The 14,038-nt window shown below is 35.2% G+C and overlaps 1 protein-coding gene across 2 annotated transcripts in view; it reads right to left on the reverse strand.

Moving 5' to 3' along the window:
* Positions 1-14,038, reverse strand: part of OPHN1 (oligophrenin 1) — a 503,637-nt gene that overhangs the window by 87,172 nt on the left and 402,427 nt on the right. For both annotated transcript variants that reach the window (XM_005614235.4, XM_014728949.3), the window contains exon 16: positions 964-1,048. In XM_005614235.4, coding sequence (XP_005614292.1) covers positions 964-1,048 — 85 coding nt within the window. The remainder of the gene's footprint in view (positions 1-963; positions 1,049-14,038) is intronic.

The following is a 14,038-nucleotide window of genomic DNA, read 5'->3' on the forward strand; positions in this document are numbered from 1 at the left end:
AGAACACCATCTAGCACAGAATAAACCCTCTAACAACGGACCGTTCTTCTTTGGCAGATGCAGGAGAAATACTCTTGGAAAGAACATTGATGTTTATATAAAGTTCTAAGATGATGCTATAGCAGCAGGTCATTTTACAGGAATATCTGGGACCCAGTCTATTTTGGATTAATATTTCCCAGAGCTTAAGTATCTATATTAATTTCTAAAGAGTACAATGATTGAAAAGAAGACATTTTAGCACATAAAGTATGGCGCATACTATGGGATATAAAGAATGGTAAGAAATGAATGAGTCTAAAAAGTATGTATGTCAGAAATATTTTTACATAATATAAATTTATGCCAATAAACTGAATGATATAGTCATCATCATTGTGCATCCTCAAATTTTACTGGTAAGTTAATTTTTTTTTCCTATTGCTGTCACTTCATTCAGTTCCAGCATTTTTATAGCTGTATTTTCTTGGTTTTTATTTCCATTATATTGATTAAGGTATGAGACATATCACACAAACACACACATTATATTTGCACAAGTGCAATTTAATGTTTTAAAATGGTTATTATCCACCAAAACATGTTAACAACATTGAATTGTCACAATTCCTGATTTTACTAGTGAGCCCATTGTGACATCACTCTATCTGTGCACAATGGCAAAACTTCAATTATTTTAAGGGTATGATTTTTTAAATAATCTTTTTTCCCAAAAAAAGCCATTTTTCAACAATAATTCTATTATTCTGATGCTTCCCTTGATTAAATTCCCAGTTTTTTTTTTTAAAAAAAAGTCTCCTAATGCACATTCTTCCCTGACATAAATCCTTTTCATTCGTTTTTTTTTTGTTCTTTAGCAATCCTATCCAATTTCCTCAAACTGGGACCACAATAACTTCAATCTCCATCCAGACAGATTTCATCAACTATGAAAAGTAAAGTCTTAAATCATATCAGGCATACCTGAGGTAGAATTTCAAGGAGCTGGTGATTGTCTTAATGTCCCAGTCACTATCATGAAAATCAACATCTCCTGGGCATTTAGGATCTATTTGAGAAAAGAAAATAAGAAAAAAGTAAATTTCCGAAAAGATCTTACTTTTTATCCCTTTAAAAGAAAAATAAAGTGCATTAAGGGAAAGATAGTTACTCTGACCAGTTTTTTTTGTTGTTGTTGTTGAATAGATTTTGTAACATTTACATGTATGATTTTACTTAATGCAAATTTATCACATTACATATAAAACTGTGTTTACATGCTCCCAGTAAAGTTAGTTAATTTGTTTTTAACCTTTGTGTAGTGGGCTTCTAGTCTCCCAGATCCCATCCTACCTATTCAGGTGATATACGCTGAAAATCTCTATTGTCTCTTTCTATATACTTTCCATGCTCATACAATAATATATAAAGATACTTACATAAATGTGTAGGATATGATTTGTTATTGTTTTCAAAAATCAGAACACAATATATATACTTTTTTTTTCTTAATGTCCAGTCCAGCTAAGTCTTTATTTTTTTTATTTTTTTATTAATGTTATGATAGATTACAATCTTGTGAGATTTCAGTTGTACATTATTGTTAGTCATGTTGTGGGTACACCACTTCCCCCTTTGTGCCCTCCCCCCACCCCCCTTTTCCCTGGTAACCACCAGTCAGATCTCCTTGTCAATATATTAACTTCCACCTATGAGTGGAGTCATATAGAGTTTGTCTTTCTCTGACTGGCTTATTTCGCTTAACATAATACCCTCGAGGTCCATCCACGTTGCTGCAAATGGGCCAATTTTGTCTTTTTTTTATGGCTGAGTAGTATTCCATTGTGTATATATACCATATCTTCTTTATCCAATCATCAGTTTCTGGGCATGTAGGTTGGTTCCACGTCTTGGCTATTGTAAATAATGCTGCGATGAACACAGGGGTGCAAGGGACTCTTGGGATTTCTGATTTCAGGTTCTTAGGATAGATACCCAGTAATGGGATGGCTGGGTCATAGGGTATTTCTATTTTTAACTTTTTGAGAAATCTCCATACTGTTTTCCATAGTGGCTGTACCAGTTTGCATTCCCACCAACAGTGTACGAGGGTTCCTTTTTCTCCACAACCTCTCCAACATTTGTCGCTCTTGGTTTTGGATGTTTTTGCCAATCTAACGGGTGTAAGGTGATATCTTAGTGTAGTTTTGATTTGCATTTCCCTGATGATTAGCCATGATGGACATCTTTTCATGTGTCTATTGGCCATATTTATATCTTCTTTTGAGAAATGTCTGTTCATGTCCTCTGCCCATTTTTTGATCGGGTTGTTTGTTTTTTTGTTGTTAAGCCGTGTGAGTTCTTTGTATATTATGGAGATTAACCTTTTGTTGGATAAGTGGCTTGTAAATATTTTTTCCCAATTAGTGAGCTGTTTTTTTGTTTCAATCCTGTTTTCCCTTGCCTTGAAGAAGCTCTTTAGTCTGATGAAGTCCCATTTGTTTATTCTTTCTATTGTTTCCCTCAACTGAGGAGTTATAGTGTCCGAAAAGATTCTTTTGAAACTGATGTCAAAGAGTGTACTGCCTATATTCTCTTCTAGAAGACTTATTGTTTCAGGCCTAATCTTTAGGTCTTTGATCCATTTTGAGTTTATTTTGGTGTGTGGTGGAAAAGAATGGTCAATTTTCAATCTTTTGCATGTGGCTGTCCAGTTTTCTCTAACCAGTTTTTAAGAGATGAAAACTTTACAACAAACATGTCTTTGATGTCTCAAAAGTTCCCTTGCATTCCAGTCAAGCATGTAAGGAGCTTGAAAGTCATCTCTTCCACCCACATACCAAGAAAAAAGTGGAACAAACTGAAAATCAACTCCTCTTAGATCCATCAAAAAACTGAGGATGTAGGGCGAACTATTGTCTGCAAAACTGAAGAGAGGGAGAGAAAGATTCAGAGAATCAAAACTTCCTAGAGCAGAAGCCCAGGAGCAGAAAACTCCTTGTGAACCAGTATAGGGCTAGGAAAACTTAATCCGTAATTGACAAATTGCTAGAGGCTCAGTGTGGACCAGTTTGAGAGTTAAAAATACTAAGGGGGTCCAGTCTTAGGGGGATCCTCACACTTTTGTGAGTTTTATTTCCAAGCACCTTATCAGGTTCTCACTGTGAAGATCCGAGAAAAACTCCCTCATGTTTCCATGCTTTTGAGAGGGGGAGAGGAAAAGTAGCCTTTGTAAAAATATGCACAGAGCATTTCATTCTTCCTAACAAGGCCCTCAAGAGAAACTATTTTACCAGACCCTAATATACTTGGGGTTTACCAGAGCCTAACTGATCTAGGAAAAGGGAAATACCCAACTCCGGACCTGGCTTGACCTTCTGTCTCTTCTTAGGGGGAAACCACACAAAACTGAGAAGCACTTGTGATGGTCACAGGCCAGTGGTACAGGCTCACTAAAAGACTGAGACATAATTAAAGGACTGTAGAATGTTACTCCTTCACTCCCACCTTACCACCACATCAAGGCCACCTGGATAATAACAGAGAATATGACTAAAAGAACTGTGCTTCTCAGACAATACTTAAGAAGTCTCTAGGGAAAACCAAAGACTACAGGGGAAATAAAAACAAAGACACCAGAGGTAAGTTTAGCCTCTGTCACTCGTGGTTACAGCAAACAGTAAACTCAGGCTAACCTCTATCCAGATAAACAAAACTTCACACTAAAGGCCTATTTACTGCAGTTCCTTTTACCTATTACATCACGCCTGGCATGCAACAAAAATTTACAAGACATACTAAAAGACAAAAAACACAGTTTGAAGAGACATAGAAAGCATCACAACCAGACTCAGATATGGCAGAGATGTTGGAATAATCAGACTTAGAATTTAAAACAACTATGATTAATACACTAAGGATTGTAATGGATAAAGTGGACAACATAAAGGAGAAGATGGATAATGTAAGCAGAGAGATAGAAGCCTTAAGAAAGAACCAAAAGGAAATTCTAGGAATCAAAAACACCATCACGGAAATGAAGGATTCCTTTGATGGGTTCATCAATGGACTGGTCACAGCTGAGAAAATAATCAGTGAGCTTGAAGATATGTCAATAGAAACTTCCAAAACTGAAATTCAAAGAGAAAAAAAATGAAAAGCAGAACAGGATATCCAATAACTGTGGGACAATAACAAAACACGTAACATAAATGTAATGGGAATATCAGAAGTAAAAGAAAGAGAAAAAGGAAGAGCAGAAATGTCTGAAGCAATAATGACTATTTCCCAAAACTAATGACAAACACCAAACCACAGATCCAGGAAACTCAGAAAACATGAAGCAGGATACATATCAAAAAAATCTACACCTAGGCATATCACATTCAAAGTAAACAAAATAAAAGACAAAAAAAAAAAAAAAAAAACAAAAACCTTGGTAGAGGCCAGAAGAAAAAAACATCTTACTATAGGAGGAGAAAGGACAAGAATTACATCACACTTCTCTTCAGAAACCATGCATGCAAGAAGAGAGCGGAGTGAAATATTTAAGTGTTAAAACAAAAGAAGACCAGCAAAAATTATCTTTCAAAAGTGAAGGAGAAATAAAGACTTTCTCAGATAAACAAACATTGAGGAAATTTGTCACCAGGAGACTTGCCTTGCAAGAGATGTTAAAAGAAGTTCTTCATAGAGAAAGCTGCAGGTCAATAACTCAGATCTACATAAAAAAAGGAAGAATACTAGAGGACTTATTCTTAATTGATCTAATAGGTAAGAGCTCAAAATAATAGCAACAATGTATTCAGTGGTTATAGCTTATGGATCAGTGAAATGAATGACAACAATGTTATAAGGTACTCTATTATAAGGTACTGGCACTACCTGTGTAATGGTATAGTGTTATTTAAAAGAGGACTTGGATAAGTTGTAAACGTACGCTGCAAATGCAAGGGTAACTGCTAAAAAAAGTTTTAAAAAAAGTATAATTGATATACTAACAGAAGAGAAAAAATAGGAATCATACAAAATGCTCAGTTAAACCCAGAGAAGGCAGAAAAATAGTAGAGGAGAAAAAGAGAAACAAAGAACAAGGAAATGAATACAAAACAGTTAACAAATATGGTATATATTAATCCAACTATATTAATAATCACATTAAATGCCAATGGTATAAATACACCAATTAAAAGACATAGACTGTCAGAGTGTATTAAAAAACAAGACTCAATTATATATTGTCTACAAGAAATCCACTTTAAATATAAAGACACATACAGATTAAAAATAAAGGAATAGAGAAAGATATACTATGCTAACATTAATTTTTTAAAAAGCTAGAGGAGCTCTATTCATTTCAAACAAAGTAGACTTCAGATCAAGGAAAATTATCAGAGATAATGAGTTCCATTACATAAAGGGATTAATTCTTCAAGAAGATATAACAATCCTTCACAGGTATGCATCCAACAACAAAGCATCAAAAATATGTGAGGCAAAAATTGACAGAACTGCAAGGAGATGAATCCACAATTACTGCTGGAGACTTCAACACCCATCTATCAGTAATTGAAGGATCCAACAGGCAGAAAATCAGTAAGGATATAATTGAACTGAACAGGACCATTAATCAACTGGATCTAATTGACATTTATAGACTACTTCATCTGACAACAGCAAGATACACATTCTTCTCAAGTTCATATGGAACATTCACTAAGATAAACCACATTTTGGGCCATAGAACACACCTTAATAAACTTGAAACAATAGAAATCATACAAAATCTGCTCTCAGGCCACAATGAAATTAGACTAGAAAGCAATAACAGTAAGATATCTGAAAAATCACAAAATATTTGGAGATTAAATAACACACTTCCAAATAACATATGAGTCAAAAAGGAAATCCTAAGGGAAATATAAAACATCTCAAACTAAGGGAAAATAAAAATATAACGTACAAATTTGTGAGGTATAGCAAAAGCAATGCTTGGAGGAAAATATACAGCACTGAATGCATATATTAGAAAAGAAGGAAGAGCTAAAGCCAATAATCTAAACTTCCACCTTATGAAACTACAGAAAGAAGAACAAATTAAACGCAAAGGGAGCAGAAGTAAAGAAATAATAAAAATTAGGGCAGAAATCCATGAAACTGAAAAGAGGAAATCAATAGAGAAAATCAACAAAACCAAAAGATGTTTTTTTGAAAAGATCGAGAAAATTGATAAGCCTCTAGCCAAGTTAATTAAGAAAGAAGAATAAAAGACACAAATCACTAATATCAGAAATGAAAATGGGACAAATCACTACTGCTTTCTCACTGAAAGGAAAATAAAGGAATATTATGAACGGCTCTATGTCTATAAATTTGATATCCTCGATGAAGTGCACCAATTCTTCCAAAGACAAAATCCACCAAAGTTCACACAGAAAGAAACAGACAATCTGAACAGGTTGGTATCTATTAAAGAAATTGGATCAATAATTAATAATCTGCCAAAACAGGCCCAGATGGGTTCACTGGTAAATCCTACCCAACATTTAAGGAAGAAATTATACCAATTCTCTACTATGTCATCCAGAAAATAGAAGCAAGAGGAATATTTCCTAACTTATTCTATGAGGCCAGCATTACTCTAATACGAAAATCACATAAAGACATACAATAAAGGAAAAGTACAGATGAAATATCTCTCATTAATATAAATGAAAAAATCCTAAACAAAATATTAGCAAACAGAATACAACATTGTATAAACCCCACGACCAAGTGGGATTTATTGCAGGTATGCAAGGCTGATTCAGTTTTCAAAAATCAATTAATGTCATCCATCAAATCAACAGGCTAAAGAAGAAAAAGCATATGATCACATCAATAGATGAAGAAAAACATTGGATAAATCTAATATCCATTCACAATAAAACTTTCAGTAAGCCAAGGATAGAGGGGAACTTCTTCAATTGGATAAAGAGCATCTATAAAAAGCATACAGCTAACATTATACTTAACAGTGAAAGACAGAACACTTTCTCCCTAAGATCAGGAACAAAGCAAAGATATCCTCCCTCACCACTCCTCTTCAGTATCACATTGGAAATCCTAGTTAATTAAATAAAAAAAGAAAAGGAAGTAAAAACTGTACAGACTGGGAAGGAAAAGTTAAAACTGCCTTTGTTGGCAGATACAGTGATTGTCTATGCAGAACATCCCAAACAATCAACAAAAATCCTGGAACTAATGAGCAATTTTAGCAAGGTTGCAGGATACAAAGTTAATAAACAAAAGTCAATCTCTTTCTTATATACTAGCAATGAATAATTGGAATATGAAATTAATAACATACCACTTACATTAGAACCAAAAAACTTAAATACTTAGGTATAAATCTAAAAGAATATGTACAAGATATGTATGAGGAAAACTACAAAATCTCGGTAAAATAAATCATAGATCTAAATAAATGGAGAGATATTCCACATACATGGATAGGAAGACTCAATATGCCAGTTCTTCCCAACTTGAGTTATATATTCAATGCAATTCCAATCAAAATTCCAGCCAGTTATTTTGTGGATATCAAAAACTGACCCGGAAGTTAATATGGGAAGGCAAGAGACACAAAATAATATATTCAATTTGAAATGAACAGAAGAGATAAAATGTAGAAAAGTAACCACTAAATTCACAGAAAATGCAAGTGAATTTTATAGTCTTTCATTTAAGGAATAACTTTCTGAGCATTCTAGAAAATGCAACTTTGAATGCATCCTGGAGCATACCATGGATATATTGCAAGAGTGACAACTTCTAGAAACCGGCAGAGAGACGACCACTTGAGAGCTGTACTGGGGTCATGATTTGATGTAGAGCATGCACTCAAACTATGCATAACAAAAATGAGTGTATATTCAGGTGCCAAACCGCATCAGAGTCACTTGGGGAGCTTTGCGAAATGCAAATCCCTGGATCTCAAGACAGCAGATTGATTCACTGGGTCCAGGATTAGGCCTGGGAGCTTGTTTGTTTGTTTGTTTTTGATAACAACTTTTCAAAGGTGATTTTAGGGCAAGGCTGATTTCCTGTCATGTACTGTGATAGATAATAAGATGGGGAATGACCCAGTTATGTCTTTGATTATTTTTAAAGTTCTAACTACCAGTCCAAATGAAGGCAAAACAGATTTTTCCTTACATTTAAAGGTTAAACAAACCCCGCAACAGCAAGAAAGTTATATTGGCTCCTCTAAAACATACAAATCATGTCAGACTGTCCCAATTAATCAAGAAAATGCTAGTAATATGATATTACTGTGAAAATTCTGGTTGCATGAATAGTAAGATCAGCTTTGATTACTTGCAGTTGACAAAAGTGATCCAGTAAGAGGAAGAAAGAGAAGTGACTAACAGAAAGTGTAGGCAGAAATGAGCCCAGCAGACTCCGAGAGAAGTCATGAAGGCAGTAATTACTAATGTGAGGATTGATCAGTTTCACCAAGTTAAAGTCTTAACACTGTATTTTAGGTTCTTGTTCATCCCCCTTTTTCAGTTATAAAACCCAGGGATGTCAGACTAAAGGATAGCTGAAAGAAAGGTCGCTTGTTCTTTTGTTGTTGTTGTTGTATATGTGTGTGCCCCAAGAATAGTGATAAATCAATCCATCCATAGAATAGCAAGTGTTATAAAATATGGTAGTGGAAGATCTTCAAATATTTAATAACTAGTAATGGCACAGGTTTCCATCAATCAACAGAGATGCTGTTTGTAAACACCAGAAATAGCCACACTGTTGCCTCCTAACAGACCTGGTTCATGCAATATATGCAGGAGAGAGGGGTGCTACCGGAAAAAAGGGTGGAGACTACCTTAGTTAGCAGCTTAAAATAAATACATCGGTGGCCTATTGGTTCTCCCTGGATTCAAATTATATCAAGATTATTAATAATATTTATAACCTTGTGGCAGTAATTTTCTTTTGGCAAATCTACCCAACGTATACATTGGAAATAACTCATCCACAAATATGTCAACCAGGAAAAAGGAAACAAGTGAAGTACTCAAAAAGAAGGAAATGATCTGAGAATTTTTGGCCCTTTTATCTATTGCAAGATTATGTAGCCATTAAAATATTTGCAAAGCATTTATCATATGGAAAACGCTCATTTCAAGGTAACGGTGGCCATGTAAATCTAAATCTCCCTACACATCCTCCATAAAACAACATAGAACCACCAAAAAAACATAAAAGTACACAAAGCCATGTCATCCACACAACAAAAACACAGAGAACACTCAACTTCCAAATTACTCGTAAGTAGGAAGATAAACACCAAATCTCAGTGAACTATCACTCATATTTCCCCTTTGCAAACCTTCAGAGGGAGCAAGGACAATGCTGGGAAAAGTTCATCCATGAGTGAAGAATGGGGTTAGAGGCCTAAGACTAATAAAAAAAAATCACCAGAAAGACAAAGTATGCACAAAGTGTAAAAATACTGAAAAATAGTCAGGGTTTATCAGAGCACTTAGAGAAGGTTGTTCAAGCAGTTAAGCAGTTTTCAAAAGGCAGTCTTTGAAAGGTATTGCTTCTAGGAAAGAAGAAGGCAAAACATAAGGGGGAGACACCCTTTGAAGATTGAGTGGACAAAAGGAAGTGAAACAAAAGAGGAAAATTTAGGAATGGGCAAAGATCTACAAGGCAAAGGGAATCAATCAGAGAAAGTACATTTCAAGGAAAAAAGCTTTAATTAAATGAGACAAAGGACACTTTTTAATGCCAAAAGCCACACTGAAAATGAAAACAGAACAGCTATGAATATCTGTGCATCAAATAAAAGAGCAACCAACTTTATAAAGCAAAAATACAGGAGATACAAGGAGATGTCAATAGAAACACTAATAATAAGAGACTTTAACATAGCATTTTCATTACACAACAGATCAAGTGGACAAACAACAAGTAAGGATGTGGAAGATCTAAATAACATAATCAATAAGGTCATTCCTACAGATATATGTCAAATTATAAACCCTGATAATAGAGACAACACTTCTCAAGTGCACATGTAAGACTCATAAAAACCAATCACGTATTAGGTCACAAAGCTAACATCAATAAGTTCCATAAAGTTGAAGTAGTACAAAGATTTTCTAATAACCTTTCAATAAAACTAAAAATTAAGTTCATTCTACCTAAAATACTTTAAACTTTCTATTAAACAACACTTGAGTAAAGGAAGAAATACAAACCAAAAATCACAAAAATTCTAAAAAAACAAACCATGATAATATAAACACTACATATCAAAACCTATGGGATACATTTAATGAGATGGTAAGGGGGAAAATTCAATAACTTAAACATGTTCATCAATAAAATAAAAAAATTAAATTAAATTCTCAGCTCAAAAAGTTAAAGAAAGAACAACAGAACAAATTGAAAGAAAGCTCAAGAAAGGAAATAATAAAAACAGAAGAAATTAATAAAGTAGAGAACAGAAAAATAGTAGATCTCATTTAAAAAATCGAAATTTTATTCTTTTGAAAAAATTAACAAAATAGACAAGCCACAAGCTAACTTTCTGAAAAAAGAAGAGAGATACAAGAAAGCACAAATGTACAAAAAGGAGAATGACCATTGAAACAGAAGACATTTTTTAAATCATAGGAGACTAATTTGCAGACCTCAGTGCTAATAAATTTTAAAGCCTACATGAAATTTTATTAAGATTGATACCGTCAGAGATAGGAGGATTAAACAGATAATTTTCTATAGTAGAAACAGAATGTTATTACTGAACTAACTTGCACGTGTGCCAGAGTAAGCAAGCACACATACACACACATACATACACTAACACACAGAGGGAATTCTAGCAAACATTTAAAGAACAGAGGGTCTCAATGATCCATAAATTTTTCTGAGATGTTGAAAACAAAGGAAAAGGTTTCAATTCTTTGTATAGTCATGTGTTGCTTAACAATGGTGATATGTTCTGAGAAATGCACTTTCAGGCAATTTCATTGTTGTGCAAACGTCATAGAGTGTACTTACCCAAACCTACATGGTATAGCCTTCTACACACCTACACTATATGGTACTAACCTTATGGGAGCACTGTCATATATGCAGTGCATCATTGACCAAAACATCATTATGTGCATATGACTATATAAACAAGTGATATTGATAACAAAACCTGATAAAGATAGTATGAAAAAATTATACAATATCACATATGAATAAAGATGCAAAAATTTAAAATAAAGTACTAGTGAACAGGACCCAATACCATGTTAAGAAAATGATATACCCTGGCTAAATTGGATTTATTCCAGAAATGCAAGAAGGTAACAGTGGTGCATTATTAGGAAATCCACTTATATAATATACCATTTTAATACATATAAAAAAATCATGATGATCTCCAAATATGTTGAAAAAGCCTTCAACAAAATTGAACACCCATTCCTGACTTTTAAGAAAATTAAAATTAAGAGTTGATAGATTAGTGTTCTTAACATGATAAAACACACACACACAGAAAGAGAGAGAGGTACCTAAGAATTGGAAAAAGAAGGAACACTCTTTATTTGCAGATAATATGAAAGTATACCCAGAAAACCTAGAGAACAGATGATAAAATCAATAAAAACAATTGAAGCAATAAGTAAGGCATCAAAATGCAAAATTAACATACAGTAATCAACATCCTTCATATACAAAAACAAAAACCAGTTAGAAATTATAATACTAGTGTATACCACTGGCAACGGCAGTGTTGCCCATGATCTAAGGTTTCAAAAAGCACACTGGTGTCAGAGACCAGAGGCTGTAGGAGCCACAATGACATTCATGGCTCAGTCCCTACCCCTCCTCAGGCAGTGACCAGTGGCACCCACAACCTGATGCTTCAAGAAATGCAGCACAGTACTGGTGACCCAGGCCCCTCACCCTCCCCTGGCAATGGCAACTCTGACACCAGCCTTTCTAGCAGCAGGGGCTGACCCAAGACATGGCTACCACTGGCAGCAGCAGCAGTGCCTATGACCTGAGGTTTCAAAAAGTACACTGGCACCACAGATCAGAGGCTTCAGGAACAGCAGGGGCACTCATAACTTAGCCACAACCCTTCGCCTGTCAGATGGTGCCTCTGACCTGAGGCTTGAGGAAGCGGCAGTACTCGCATCTTAGCCTCTACTTCTCCCCCAGCAGTGGAAGGTGGTGCCTGTGACCTGAGGCTTCAGGAGCCACATAGTACCTGTGACCCAGTCCCTAGTGGTGTGACCCCTGACATTGGCTCTACCAGCAGCTGAGCTACATACAAGACCACCAGGACTTGGTAGCAGTGGTAACACCTGTGAACACAGCACCCCCAGCAGTGTTGGTGCTAGCACCCCAGATAACCTGAGAGTAGCAGCACAAGTGGTGCACACAGCAGCAGCACCTGAGCCTGTAGAGAGCCACGGGGGGAACACAAGACCCAGGTGATCCAGGAAGCAACAGAGGTGCTCGCAGCCTGGTGAACCTGGTGGTGACACCCACAACTGCAGTGAGATCATAAGCAGCAAGACACCAGCAACTTCAGAAGTACAAGCAGCACAAGAAGGGCACTGATGATGCCACTGGCAGAGGCAGTGAAGGGTGGAAAGTGCAGGCTCTCAAACATAACCAAAGGCAGCTCAGAATCAAAGTAACTGAAGATTTACCCAAAAAAGAAAGGTGTTTACTACCATGAATGTGACAGAAGAGGAACAACTCATCAAGCACCATTAATAACTATGGTAATATGGTAGCATAGAAAAAAAATTACAACTGTCCAGAAACCAAATTTGAAGTCATGGAAGATTATGAACTAACTGACAGGGAATTCAAAAGAGCTGTCATGAAGAAACTCAATGAGCTGGAAGAAAACTCAGAAAGACAGTTCAATGAGCTCAGGAATACAGAAGGAGTACTTCAACACGGACATTGAAACTCTAAAAAAAAAAAACATTCTGGAGCTGAAGAACACAAGTAATGAGAAGAAAAATAAAATAGAAAGCATTGGAAATAGAGCATACCATACAGAAAAGAGAATTACCCAGCTCAAAATAGAAATCTAGAAAGGATTCAGGTGGAAGAGGAGAAAGAACCAAGATATTTAAAAAATGGAGAAATTCTACTACGAATATCTGACACATTCAGGAAAAGCAACATAAGGATAATGTGTCTCAAAGAAAGAGAAGAGAGGAAGAAAGGAGCAGAAAGCTTTTTAAAAAAATAATATTTGAGAACTTCCCAATCCTGTGCAAAGAATTGGATATACAAGTACGTGAAGCCAATAGAACTCCTAATTATCTCAATGCAAAAAGACCATCTCTAAGGCACATTATATCAAAACTGTCAAAAGTCAATGACAAAGAAAGAATATTAAGGGCAGCCAGAGAGAATAAAATGACTTACAACCCCATCAGCCTATCAGTGGATTTTTCAACAGAAACTCTACAGGCTAGGAGACAGTAGAATGATATATTCAAAATACTGAAAGACAAAAGCTATCAGCCAAGAATACTCTATCCAACAAAGTTATACTTCAAACATGAAAGAGATATAAAGGCGTTGCTAGACAAACAAAACTGAGGGAGTTCATCACTACTAGACCTGCCTTACAAGAAACATTGAAAGGAGCTCTCCTACCTGACACAAAAAGGTAAAGATATACAAAACTTTAAGGAAAGTGATAAATAGACAGACAAAATCAGAAAATTGCAACTCTGTAACAGATTTAGTAATAATAACTATAATAGGTTAGTAAACAATTATAACATAAGGGCTAAAGGGAAAGAAAGCATCAAAAATAACTATTACCACTTCAATTTGATAACAAACTCATAATACAAAAAGAGATAATTTGTGAAAACAAAAACATAGATGGGGAAGAGGAAAAGGATGGAACCTGCACAGGCTAATGGAGATAAAATGCTATCAGCATAAAAACGACTATCTCATTTATGAGAACTTTTAGACAAAACTCATGGTAACCACAAAATGAAAAAGCAGAGCAGAGTCACAAAAC

The sequence above is a fragment of the Equus caballus genome, chromosome X, assembly GCF_041296265.1.
Source record: "Equus caballus isolate H_3958 breed thoroughbred chromosome X, TB-T2T, whole genome shotgun sequence".
Taxonomy (NCBI): domain Eukaryota; kingdom Metazoa; phylum Chordata; class Mammalia; order Perissodactyla; family Equidae; genus Equus; species Equus caballus.